Source organism: Mercenaria mercenaria, chromosome 4 (assembly GCF_021730395.1).
Source record: "Mercenaria mercenaria strain notata chromosome 4, MADL_Memer_1, whole genome shotgun sequence".
In the NCBI taxonomy this organism is placed as follows: Eukaryota; Metazoa; Mollusca; class Bivalvia; order Venerida; family Veneridae; genus Mercenaria; species Mercenaria mercenaria.
Genome location: NC_069364.1, coordinates 52,750,544 through 52,763,768, shown reverse-complemented (window position 1 = coordinate 52,763,768; position 13,225 = coordinate 52,750,544). Strand labels below are relative to the sequence as shown.

General features: G+C 37.9%; 1 protein-coding gene across 9 annotated transcripts in view; it reads right to left on the bottom strand.

The window, feature by feature from the left end:
- Window positions 1-13,225, bottom strand: part of LOC123551704 (uncharacterized) — a 60,926-nt gene that overhangs the window by 36,826 nt on the left and 10,875 nt on the right. For 6 of the 9 annotated variants that reach the window (XM_045340814.2, XM_053541184.1, XM_053541185.1 and 3 more), the window contains exon 3: window positions 1,242-1,371. The exons of the other annotated variants lie outside the window; for them this stretch is intronic. In XM_045340814.2, coding sequence (XP_045196749.2) covers window positions 1,242-1,347 — 106 coding nt within the window. In that variant the 5' untranslated portion in view covers window positions 1,348-1,371. The remainder of the gene's footprint in view (window positions 1-1,241; window positions 1,372-13,225) is intronic. 9 annotated transcript variants of the gene reach the window in all.

Below are 13,225 nucleotides of genomic sequence, written 5' to 3'. Positions count from 1 at the left end.
AAAGCTCACCTTGTCACTTTGTGACAGGTGAGCTAAAAATCTGAAACAGTAAAGAGAATCTTGCTTAACTGTTTTTACAATCACAAACAAGACAAGAGGGCCATGAAGGCCCTTTATCACTCACCTGACCTATTGACCTAAAGACCATCAAGATTAACATTCTGACCAAGTTTCATTGAGATATGGTCATAATTGTGGCCTCTAAAGTGTTAACTAGCTTTTCCTTTAATTTGACCCCATGACCTAGTTTTTGACCCAACATGACCCAGATTCAAACTTGACCTAAAGATCACCAAGATTAACATTCCGACTAAGTTTCATGAAGATACAGTCATAAATGTGGCCTCTAGAGTGTTATCAAGCTTTTCCTTTGATTTGACCTAGTGACCTAGTTTTTGACCTAACCTGACCCAGATTTGATCTTGACCTATAAATCATCAAGATAAACATTTTGATCAAGTTGCATTAAGATATGGTCATAATTGTGGCCTTTACAGTGTGAACTAGCTTTTCCTTTGATTTCACATGGTGACCTAGTTTTTGATCCTACATGACCCTACAGTGTTAACAAGCTTTTCCTTTGATTTGACCTGGTGACCTAGGTTTTGACCTATAGATCATCAAGATAAACATTCTGACCAAGTTTCATTAAGATCGGGCCAAAACTGTGACCTCTAGAGTGCTAACAAGTTTTTCCTTTGATTTGGCCTGGTGATATAGTTTTTGACCCCAGATGACCCAATATCGAACTTGTCCTTTTATTAAGGGTAACATTCTGAAAAAGTTTCATGAAGATTAAGCCAAAAATGTGACCTCTAGAGTTAAAAAGCTTTTTATTTGATATGACCTAGAGACCTAGTTTTTGACCCCAAATGACCCAATATCAAACTTGTCCAAGATTTTATTGATGATAACATTCTGACAAGTTTCATTAACAATGAACCAAAATTGTGACCTCTAGAGTGTTAACAACCTTTTCCTTTGATTTGACCTGGTGACCTAGTTTTTGACCCCAGATGACTCACTATCAAACTCATCCAAGATTTTATTGAGGGTAACATTCTGATCAAGTTTCATTAAGTTTGGGCCAAAAATGTGACCTCTAAATTGTTAACAGTTGAACTGTTGACGATGGACGGACAGACGGACAACGGACACAGGGCGATCACAAAAGCTCATCTTTGAGCACTTCCTGCTCAGGTGAGCTAAAAATATCTACAAAATTTTAAGAAAATGTGTACCTGTGCCTTGCTGTTTATCTTGTACTGGCACATGATAGAGTTTGATATTTCGTGCAGTCCACTCCTCCTCCTCTACGATCTTCTTTACTCTGTCAGAGGCATTCATCTTTGAAGAGCCGCCATCACAATACTGCAAGAGAATTTGAACATTTTATCCTATTTTTATATTGTCTGCTCAGACTGAGTGACCATACAGCCACAAGCACCGTTTTGCTTGTTGTACAGTACAACTTGTATTAGGAGACCATCCAAGTGGTCTCTAAACACAAATGGTCTCTTGATAGAACACTTTAGCACCAAAACCGCAGGTATTTTATATAGAATTTTAAATAAAATAGACTCTATTTTGACAGGCCTCACTGTTCATAGCCAGGATTTTCATGCTTTTTCAATGACAATTTAAGGTTAAAAGGTAGGACTGGGGCAGCTATTTAACAGACATGGTCTCTTGAGCAAGTTCGACTGTAATTTATTACTTTCATGAAAAAATCCGTGTTTTATCTCACTGTTTTGTTTGTTACAATTCAATGTCACAGTCAGCCTATAAACAAAAATCTTGCATATGATTTTTGTGGGATGTGAAAGTTGTGTCACATTGCTTTGATTTGGGGGCAAGAATGTCTGGTAAATACAGCATTTTTATTCTACTTGTACAAACGGCTCATTCCTTATTTACTATGAAATCATTAATATTTGGAGGGGACTAACTTTTGTGGATAGAATGAATAAACATAATTAAATCCTAATGAACCAAATAAAATTCCAATCCATTTCATATTTAACAGTTTAAAATCTGAAAAATCCATGAATTTGTATCTCTGAAATCATGAAATTAAATGATTTCACATCAGTTCATTAGACACATTCTGGCTTAATTCTGTTTAATCAACTGCCCAGCACTTTGTATACAAGACGGCCACAAGCTTTTCCTTTGATATGACCTGGAGATCTAGTTTTTGACCTCTAGAGTGTTAACAGTCAAATTGTTGACGATGGACAGATGATGACGGACACAGAGCGATCACTAAAGCTCACCTTTGAGCACTTTGTGCTCAGGTGAGCTAAAAATCATATACAATTTTTTGTTGGTATTGGTAACTGTCATGTTGTGTCAAACAAATAATAATCAAAGGCCTGAATGGCCTGAGTCTACTGATTGATGTACTGACAGTATAGTCTACCAGTTTCAGTTTGTTTTTAGTTTTTTTTCTTAAAATTTCATAACACAGCTCGATATTTACCCAAAATATTATATCCCGATACGATTACACTTTTCTCCAGTTTGAACAATATATTTTACAAATTGTGATGATACGAAGACATTTAGCAGCAATTGGCAGTATCTGACATTGAAGTTTACGGTTAAATTACCTCTTATTTAAATCTTTTCATAAAAAAGTTGTTTCATTTCGCCAAACATAGACGATCTACTTTCGATTTCAAAAACTACAAGAAAATACAATTTAATGTTTCGCCGATTTGTTTATTTCTCGAAAAATAAGAATTAAAATCATTTTTAATATCTGTAGTAACTAAACAAACCAGTAAGAGCTTCTTCTTCCGATAATTTATCCGTTTACTGACTGCAAAATTCATGTGTGTGTGTAGAAACCCACGCAAAGTTTATATAAATCATACGATGCGTGTATACGTTCAATGTGGGAGAATTAAGGCTGATCGGGATCGGCTTGTTACCTAACGCATCCAGATGATTCAGATTTTGTTTTTAAAAAAGCATTGTGTGCATTTCTGTAATTTTATATACGTTTAGAAATTATTAGACATGCGTATTTGCATTATTTCTATACGTAATTTACGCTAATACGCATCTTATCTGGAGCCCTGTGGAACTATTTTTTGTCTTTCGCTGGATGTTACGCAAGCTTTGTAAGCCTGCGCAATTCATAAAATGCACATTTATGCTTAATGAGTTACATTCGAGTATTGCACAATTACAAGTCATAAATATGACAGATTACATCGTATATTGGTCATAGCAAAGGGAATTCATGCAACTTAATTTCATTCTTGCAGTGAACTGTTTGAAGTTTGAGAAATCTAATGGAACTACATCGCTTCACTGTGTTATTTGGTCCATTTAGACTTAGAGAATCGCTGGATAGCAAGGACTCGTCAAAACGATTACATCGTTTAGCCGACTCAAAAACTTAAACTCATCGCCACAATAATTCCATCTCCTTTCTGAGCAACAATGTTTTTAGCCTAATTATATCAAAATTTTTAACAAGACGGTCATGATGACCCTAGATCTCTCACCTAAGTAATATGAGCTACACGTTTCAAATGTCAAACTGATGATAAAATATTAACAAAGTCAGTAGGTCACATTCATGGTCAATGGAATTCAGTTTTACGATTTGTGTGCAAAACTGTGTATGTCATCAAAATTTTTACGATTTGTGTGCAAAACAGTGTATGTCATCAAAATTTCAAGGCTGTAGGTCAGTAGGTCAAGGTCACAGTCAAGTGACATCATATTACTTTGGGTCATCAGGTAATTATAATTAAACAGTCTTGGAAATAGAAACAGATGATTTTAAGTATTTTTTCCTATATAACTCATATAATAACTAAGTGACCCCAGGTTGGGGCCTCTTTAAACCCAAGGGGCATAATTTGAACAAATTTGGTAGAGGACTACTAGACAATTCATCATACCAAATATCAAAAGCCTAGACCGTATGGTTTCAGACAAGAAAAGTTTTTAAAGCTTTTCCCTATATAAGTCCATGTAAAATTTGGGACCCCGAGGGCAGGGCCTCTTTTCACTTCAGGGATACAGTTTGAATAATTTTAGTTGAGGACCATAAGATAATGCTACAAACCAAATATCAAAGGTGTAAGTGTTGTGGTTTTAGGAAAGAAGATTTTTATACTTTTTTCCTATATAAGTTATATGTATATATGTTAAACTTGGGACCCCGGGGCGGGGCCGTATTTGATCCTAGGGGGATAATTTGAACAATCTTGGTAGAGGACCACCAGATAATGCTACATACCAAATATCAAAGCCATAGGTCATGTGGTTTTGTAAAAGAAGAATTTCAAAGTTTTCCCCATATAAATCTATATAAACCATGTGACCCCTAAGGCGGGGCCATATTTGACCCTAGAGGGATAGTTTATAAAATCTTGGTAGAGGACCACTAGATAATGCTACATACCAAATATCAAAGCCCTAGGCCATGTGGTTTTGTAAAAGAAGATTTTCAAAGTTTTCCCTATATAAGTCTATATAAACCATGTGACCCCCCGGGGTGGGGCCATATTTTACCCTAGGGGGTTAATTCGAATAATTTTGGTAGAGGACCACTAGATGATGCTACACACCAGATATCAAAGCCCTAGGCCCTATTGTTTTGGACAAGAAGATTTTTGAAGTTTTTCCTTTTGGTTGCCATGGCAACCAGAGTTCTACATGGAAGTAAATTCTTTGAACAATTTTGAAAGTTTGGTGTAATTCTGCCAGGTGGTTTTCAAGAAGATTTTTAAAGGAAATGTTGACGGACGGACGATGCACACCGCATGCCGGACGCCGGACATTGAGCTGTCACAAAAGCTCACCATGAGCCTTTCGCTCAGGTGAGCTAAAAAGAGAATATCACATACAAAGAATTAGCAGAGCATATCTGTATCAACGAAATCTGCTATATTGGCGGTTTCTTTGCGTTGGAACCGGCTATTCTTTGCTATAAACAATGTCCAGGTCAGTAGACGAGCGAAAAATCGAGCTGCCATCCATGAAAATAGGTATGCCGCTCAAAAATAAGTAGAGCACGGAACATTAGAATGTCTTTTCTATTTATTGTAGTGTTTTTTTTAATCATCATCGATTTTGCTCGCAAACTCGATGAAATTAGTTGATGGTGTACTGACATGGAACACTAGCACTAGCCAGACCTTTTCCACAGTCTTTAGTTCTTGCTTTGATAACATACGTATCTAGCGCACTACTTGTATTTATTTTTCAATGTTCTTTTAAAAATATTGTCAAATAGGTCGAAATGTAAATAGAATTATTCAAAACCCCTTACTTTCAGTTTTGTCTGGGCACCGGCGGTCTCTCTGTACACCAGTTTTTGATGCACTGGCAGGTTCTCTGCATTACGCACAGGCGGGCTAATTAATTTGGTGTGCAGATCTGAATTTTCATAAGTGTCAACCTTCACGATTTATTTCGAAATGTCAAAAACCAAGCTGAAATGAGCTTACTATCGACCCATAATATCGCTAAATTAAAATACGTTAAAGACGTAACGATTTTTCTTTTTAGATGTAAGATTCTGTTTATTCAACCAGGAATCCTGAAGACGTCTGAAAGGTCACAAGGCAGGATTAAATGTTTGATGTTCAAACCTTTGCACGCACGCTTCTTTTCACAAAATCTACTAAATACCTGTAAGCATTACAAAACATAGTAAAGACATTCTAATGTTCAGTGTTCTACGTATTTTTTGAGCAGCAGGCTCTCCATTTGAAAAAAAAAAACACTAGGAGAAAACTAGGAATTTTTCAAGCAGAAAACTAGGAACAAGAGGGCCATGATGGCCCTATATCGCTCACCTGTTATCATTGCACTTGAAGACAAGAAGGTCCTCAGAAAAAATATCTAAGTCCAAAGGACAGTAACAACAAAGGGAAGAAATCTAACAAAAAAGAAAAAAAAAAAATTCTTACAAGGTATGATATGTCAAAATACACCTAAAAATTGGAGGTACCATCCATGCTGTACCACAGAAAACTGCTCTCAGTTTTTCCCTACGGCCAATAATAAACTAGAGCTATCACTAAAGGTGATGAATGTACCCCCCCCCCCACCCCGCATGCACTGACACAGTACATTGCAATTTGATGCACACAAGATTGCATAATTATGTGGACTGTATGTATATAGACTGTATGTATACAGTATAGTTACAAAAAACCAAGTCCCATAACTACGCAGAATATTTATCTAAAAGAATGTAACATGCACCATGCACAACTAGGGTTGGTACTGATCACTTGTGTGAAGTTTCATTAAATTGTGTGCAAGGGTTTGGTAGATTAGGCACGCACAAGATTGCATATGCAGACTGTATGTACATAGTATGTTAACAAGAAACAAAGTACCATAACTCTGCAATTTTTGTCGCTGAAAGAACCTAACATGCCCCATGCACAACTACTGTTGGTACTGATCACTTGGGTGAAGTTTCATTAAATTGTGTCAAGGGGATGAGGAGAGATAGTGCGCACAAGATTGTGTCTATGTATATTAAGTATAGTAACAAAAAAACAAAGTCCCATAACTCTGCAAATTTTTTTTCTAAAAGAACCTAACATGCCCCATGCACAACTACTGTTGGTACTGATCACTTGTGTGAAGTTTCATTAAATTGTGTCAAGGGGATAAGGAGAGATGGTGCGCACAAGATTGCGTCTACGGACAGACGGCCAGACGGACAGACAGACAGACAACCTGAAACCAGTATACCCCCCCTTACAACTTTGTTGTCGGGGGGTACAAAAAGTTACTAAATATAAGCTATTTATAGTTATGTAAAAGGAAAGTAATTGAAAAAAATTGATTGTAAGTGAACAAAAGAAGGATCTGCCAAATAAATCTGTTGACATCAATGAAATTTCAGATCAGTATCTTCATTAGTTACGGAGATATACCCATTTTAATTTGAAATAAAGGGAGGTAATTTTACATAAAATCAGTCCATAGTTATCTACCCTGACTGGCTCAGACCAACTGATGACAATAATGAAATTTCAAGTAAGTCCTGTAAGTACTTACTGATATAAATCCATTTTGATTACAATCAGGGGAGGTAATCAGATATAAAATAACTCTGAACCTACGCTTGGATCTGATTTGTCATGGAATTCAAGAATTATTGTTGTTGGACAATCCAAGAATTATTGTTGTTGAAGTTATTTTGGAAGTCTGTATCAAATAAAACCATAAATTAAGTCTCTATATGGCTGAAAAAGCCAAAATAGCTAATTTTTGACCTTTAAGGGGCCATAACTCTGGAACCCATGATGAATCTGGCCAGTTCAAGAAAGGAAAGAAGATCTTGTGGTGATACAAGTTGTGTGCAAGTTTGGTTAAAGTCGAATTATAAATGAAGCTGCTATTGTGCAGACAATGTCAAAATAGCTAATTTTGGCCCTATGAGGGGCCATAACTCTGGAACCCATTATGGGATCTGGCCGGTTCAATTAAGGAATCAAGATCTTATGGTGACACAAGTTTTGTGCAAGTTTGATTAAATTCAAATCATAAATGAAGCTGCTATTGTGCAGACAAAGTCAAAATAGCTAATTCTGACCCTTTCAGGGAGCCATAGCTCTGGACCCATAAAGGAATTTCGCCAGTTCAAGAAAGGAACCAAGATCTTATTGTGATACAAGTTGTGTGCAAGTTTGGTTAAAATCAAATCATAAATGAAGCTGCTATTGTGAAGACAAGGTCAAAATAGCCAATTCTGGCCCTTTCAGGCGCCATAACCCTGGAACCCATAATGGAATCTGGCCAGTTCAAGAAAGGAACCAAGATCTTATGGTGATACAAGTTGTGTGCCAGTCTGGTAAAAATCAAATCATAAATAAAGCTGCTACTGTGCAGACAAGGTCAAAATAGCTAATTTTGGCCATTTTCAGGGACCATAACTCTGGAACCCATAATGAGATCTGGCCAGTTCAAGAAAGGAACCGAGATCTTATGGTGATACAAGTTGTGTGCAAGTTTGGTTAAAATAAAATCATAAATGAAACCACTATCGAGCAGATAAGAAATTGTTGACGGACGGATGGACGTACGGACGCATGCACGCACGGAAGTTCCTACATATGGATACTTATGTGGCTACTCTTTTGTTCTCTCTATTGTTCTTTTAGCCACGTAAGAGAAAAATAGCCACATAAAAGTCTTACGGAATGAATGACATCAAAGAAAAAGTACAGTTACCTATTGTTCCTATAGCCACCTAAGTATGCAAATGTGAGTTCGGACGGACTGACGACGGACGAAGGGTGATCACAAAAGCTCACCTTGTCACTATGTGACAGGTGAGCTAAAAAATAGGAAAATCTAAGAGTACTGAAACAAAAACTAGAAAGTATTATCAGATTAAAGTGTTACCTTGCTGCTGTTTTTATCCAATTACCATACATATAAGCTCTCCAGAAATTTTTGACTGGGGAGGAGGGTGTGGGGTGGGGGCACCAGTCTAGAACAAAGATGTCACTGCCGAGAAGCATAGCGAGGCATCTGGAGCGGGTGCCTTTGCCCATATTAGTGGGGGTAGAGGAGGGGGGTCTGGAATTTTGTTGAAATTCAGGTATGAGATGGTGGTCTCGGGTGCATTTATTGGTGGCTGTACAGCACTCATTTTAGGGGGGCGAGTGGGTTCTCCCCCTGGAAAGTTTTGAAATACAGGCATGAAATGGTGGCCTCTGGTGCATTTTCAGGTCTTAATTTTGAGGTAGTTTTTGTATGCTGTGATATTATATTTATTGTCTTGTGTGTATTTGTGTTTTATGCTATTGATCTTAAATGTCAACAAGAGCTCACAGAACACAAAATGCCCCCCTTAATACATACAGTAATTGCACAAGGAACAGGAATTATTTGGTCACTGTACACAAAAGTTCTACTGTTCTGGGTCAATGTGACCTTGACCTTTGACCTATTGACCTCAAAATCAATAGGGATAATCTGCTGGTCATGATCAACCTCCCTATTAAGTATGTGATCCTAGGCCCAAGTGTTCTTGAGTTATCGTCCAGAAACAGTTTAACTGTTCCAGGTCAATGTGACCTTGCCCTTTGGTCTACTGACCTCAAAATCAATTGGGGTCATCTGCTGGTCATGACCGACCTTCCTATCAACTTTCATGATCCTAGGCTCAAGCATTCTCGAGTTATCATCCGGAAACCATTTAACTGTTCCGGGTCACTGTGACCTTGACCTTTGGCCTACTGATCTCAAAATCAATAGGGTTCATCTGCTGATAATGATCAACCTCTCTATCAAGTTTCGTGATCCTAGGCCCAAGCATTCTCAAGTTATCGTCCGGAAACAGTTTAACTGTTCCTGGTTACTGTGACCTTGACCTTTGACCTACTGACTTCAAAATCAATAGGGGTCATATGCTGGTCATGACCAACAACCCTATCAACTTTCATGATCCTAGGCCCAAGTGTTCTTGAGACATCATCCGGAAACGTATTGGTCTACATACAGATCGACCGACATCTGCAAAACAATATACCCCTCCTTCTTCTAAGGGGGGCATAATAAATAAATAAATAATGGAGGGGTTACTCTCCTTTTGATGAAGGTGGGGGGGGGGGGGGGGGGGGTCAAAGTTTGAAATACAGGTATGAAATGGTGGCTTCTGGTGCGTTTCTGGGTCTAAATTTTGAGAAAACATTATTCCTTTGCCAAAACAGTAGGTTGCATCTTTGAGGACTATAGGTCACTTCTCAGCCAACGGGGGGGGGGGGGGGGGGGGGGGGGGGTCTAATTTTGAGAAAACATTATTCCTTTGCCAAAACAGTAGGTTGCATCTTTGAGGAGTATAGGTCATTCTCAGCCAACGGGGGGGGGGGGGGGGATGGAACAGGCCCCCTCGGCCCGGCCATGGATCCGGGCCTGGTGTTAAGCTGACTGTAAATTTTGCTTCTGCAGTTTCTGTTTGGCATCATTTTAGCATAGTCCAAATGTATCAGTGACACCAAACCACTACTACCAGTAACACAGGCAAGTCAGCTGAACAGCTCTACATTGTTTTCTGCAAGAAAATCTTCAAAACACATTTAAAACACAAAATTGAAACTTTCAGACATAATGCTGCAAATGAAAAACTAGGAATACGAGGAGCATTTTAGAACAAGAGGGTCATGATGACACTGGATCGCTCACCAGAGTAATATGAGCTACATGTTTCAAATGTCAAACTGATGATTTTTAGAAATTTTTGAAAGATTTTCCGATGTACAATCAAGTAACCCCTAGGGCAGGGCCAATTTTACCCCGAGGGTCATGATTTGAACAAAGTTTGTAGAAGTCTACTAGGCAATGTTACATATCAAATATCTAAGATCTAGGCCTTCTGGTTTATTTTGAAAAATTTATGAAGATTTCCCTATGTACAATCAAGTAACCCCTGGGGCTATGTCAATTTGACCCTGGGGGGGGGGGGGGGGGTCAAGATTTGAACAACTTTTGTAGAAGTCCACTAGGCAATGCTACAGGTCAAATATCTAAGCTCTAAGCCTTCTGTTTTTTTTAGAGATTTTGAAGATTTTCCTATGTAAAATCAAGTGACCCCTGGGGTGGGGTCAATTTTGACCCCGGGGGGTCATGATTTGAACAAATTTTGCAGAGGTCTACTAGGCAATGTTACACGTGAAATATCTGTTCTCTAGGCCTTCTGGTTTATTTTTAGAAAATTTTAAAGATTTTTCTATGTACAATCAAGAAACCCCATAGGGCGGGGTCATGATTTGAACAAATTTTGTAGAAGTCTACTAGGCAATGCTACATGTCAAATATCTAAGATCTAGGCCTTCTGGTTTGTTTTTAGAAAATTTTTGAAGATTTTCCCATGTAAAATCAACTTCAATTTTGATCCTGGGGGTCATGATTTGAACAAATTTTGTAGAGGTCCACTAGGCAATGCTACAGGTCAAATATCTAAGCTCTAGGCCTTCTGGTTTATTTTTAGAAAATTTTTGAAGATTTTCCTATGTAAAATCAAGTGACCCCTGCCGGGGTCATGATTTGAACAAATTTTGTAGAGGTCTACTAGGCAATGCTACATATCAAATATCTAAGCTCTAGGCCTTCTGGTTTATTTTTAGAAAATTTTGAAAACTTTTCTATGTACAATCAAGAAACCCCATGGGGCGGGGTTAATTTGACCCTGGGGGTCATGATTTGAACAAATTTTGTAGAAGTCTACTAGGCAATGTTACATGTCAAATATCTAAGATCTAGGCATTCTGGTTTATTTTTAGAAAATTTTTGAAGATTTTCCTATGTAAAATCAAGTGACCCCTGGGGTGGGGTCAATTTTGACCCCAGGGGTCATGATTTGAACAATTTTAGTACAGGTAGAGATCAACTAGGCAATGCTACACGTGAAATATCTAAGCTCTAGGCCTTCAGGTTTATTTTTAAATTTTTTTTTTAAGATTTCCTATGTAAATCAAGTGACCCCTGGGGCGGGGTCAATTTTGACCCCAGGGTCATGATTTGAACAATTTTAGTACAGGTCCATTAGGCAATACTACATGTCAAATAACTAAGCTCTAGAGCTTCTGTTTTTTGAGAAGAAGATTTTTTAAGATTTTCCTATGTAAAATCAAGTGACCCCTGGGGCGGGGTCAATTTTGACCCCGGGGTCATGATTTGAACAAACTTGGTAGAGGTCCACTAGGCTATGCTTCAAACCAAATATCTAAGCTCTAGGGCTTCTGGTTTTTGAGAAGAAGATTTTGAAGTTTTTCCTTTCGGTTGCCATGGCAATCACAGTTCAGTATGAAATTCAATTCTTTGAACAATTTTTAAAGAGGACCATCCGGTGGTTTAGGAGGAGATGTTGTTTAAAGGAAAGTGTGGACGGACGGACGGACGAATGGACGCCAGACGGTGAGCGATCACAATAGCTCACCCCGAGCACTTCGTGCTCCGGTGAGCTTAAAACTAGGAAAAACTAGGAGCACTTTTAAACAAGAGGGCCATGATGGCCCTATATCGCTCACCTGATATCATTGCACTTGAGGACAAGAAGGTCCTCAGAAAAAATATCTAAGTCCAAAGGACAGTAACAACAAAGGGAAGAAATGTAACCAAAAAGAAAAAAAAAATCTCACAAGGTACAGATATGTCAAAATACACCTAAAAATTGGAGGTACCATCCATGTTGTACCACAGAAAAGTGGTCTCGGTTTTTCCCTACGGCCAATAATAAAAAAGTTACTAAAAATAAGCTATTTATAGTAATGTAAAAGGGAAGTAATTAAAAAAAAAAAATTATTGTAAGTGAACAAAAGAAGGATCTGCCAAATAAATCTGTTGACATAAATGAAATTTCATATCAGTATCTTCATTAGTTACGGAGATATACCCATTTTAATTTGAAATAAAGGGAGGTAATTTGACATAAAATCAGTCCATAGTTATCTACCCTGATTGGCTCAGTCCAACTAATGACAATAATGAAATTTCAAATAAGTCCTATAAGTACTTATGATATAAATCCATTTTTGATTACAATAAGGGGAGGTAATCAGATATTAAAATAACTCTGAACTATGCTTGGATTTGATTTGGTCATGGAATCAAGGACGTATTGTTGTTGAAGTTATTTTGGAAGTCTGTATCAAAAAAAAACATAAATTAAGTCTCTATATGGCTGCAAAAGCCAAAATAGCCGATTTTGGACCTTTAAGGGGCCATAACTCTGGAACCCATGAAGAAATCTGGCCAGTTCAAGAAAGGAACCAAGATCTTGTGGTGATACAAGTTGTGTGCAAGTTTGGTTAAAATCGAATCATAAATGAAGCTGCTATTAGCCTATTGTGCAGACAAGGTCAAAATAGCTAATTTTGGCCCTTTAAGGGGCCATAACTTTGGAACCCATTATGGGATCTGGCTGGTTCAACTAAGGAATCAAGATCTTATGGTGACACAAGTTTTGTGCAAGTTTGATTAAATTCAAATCATAAATGAAGCTGCTATTGTGCAGACAAGGTCAAAATAGCTAATTCTGGCCCTTTCAGGGGCCATAACTCTGGAACCCATTAAGGAATCTCGCCAGTTCAAGATAGGAACCAAGATCTTATGGTGATACAAGTTGTATGCCAGTTTGGTTAAAATCAAATCATAAATGAAGCTGCTATTGTGCAGACAAGGTCAAAATAGCTAATTCTGGCCCTTTCAGGGGCCATAACTCTGGAAC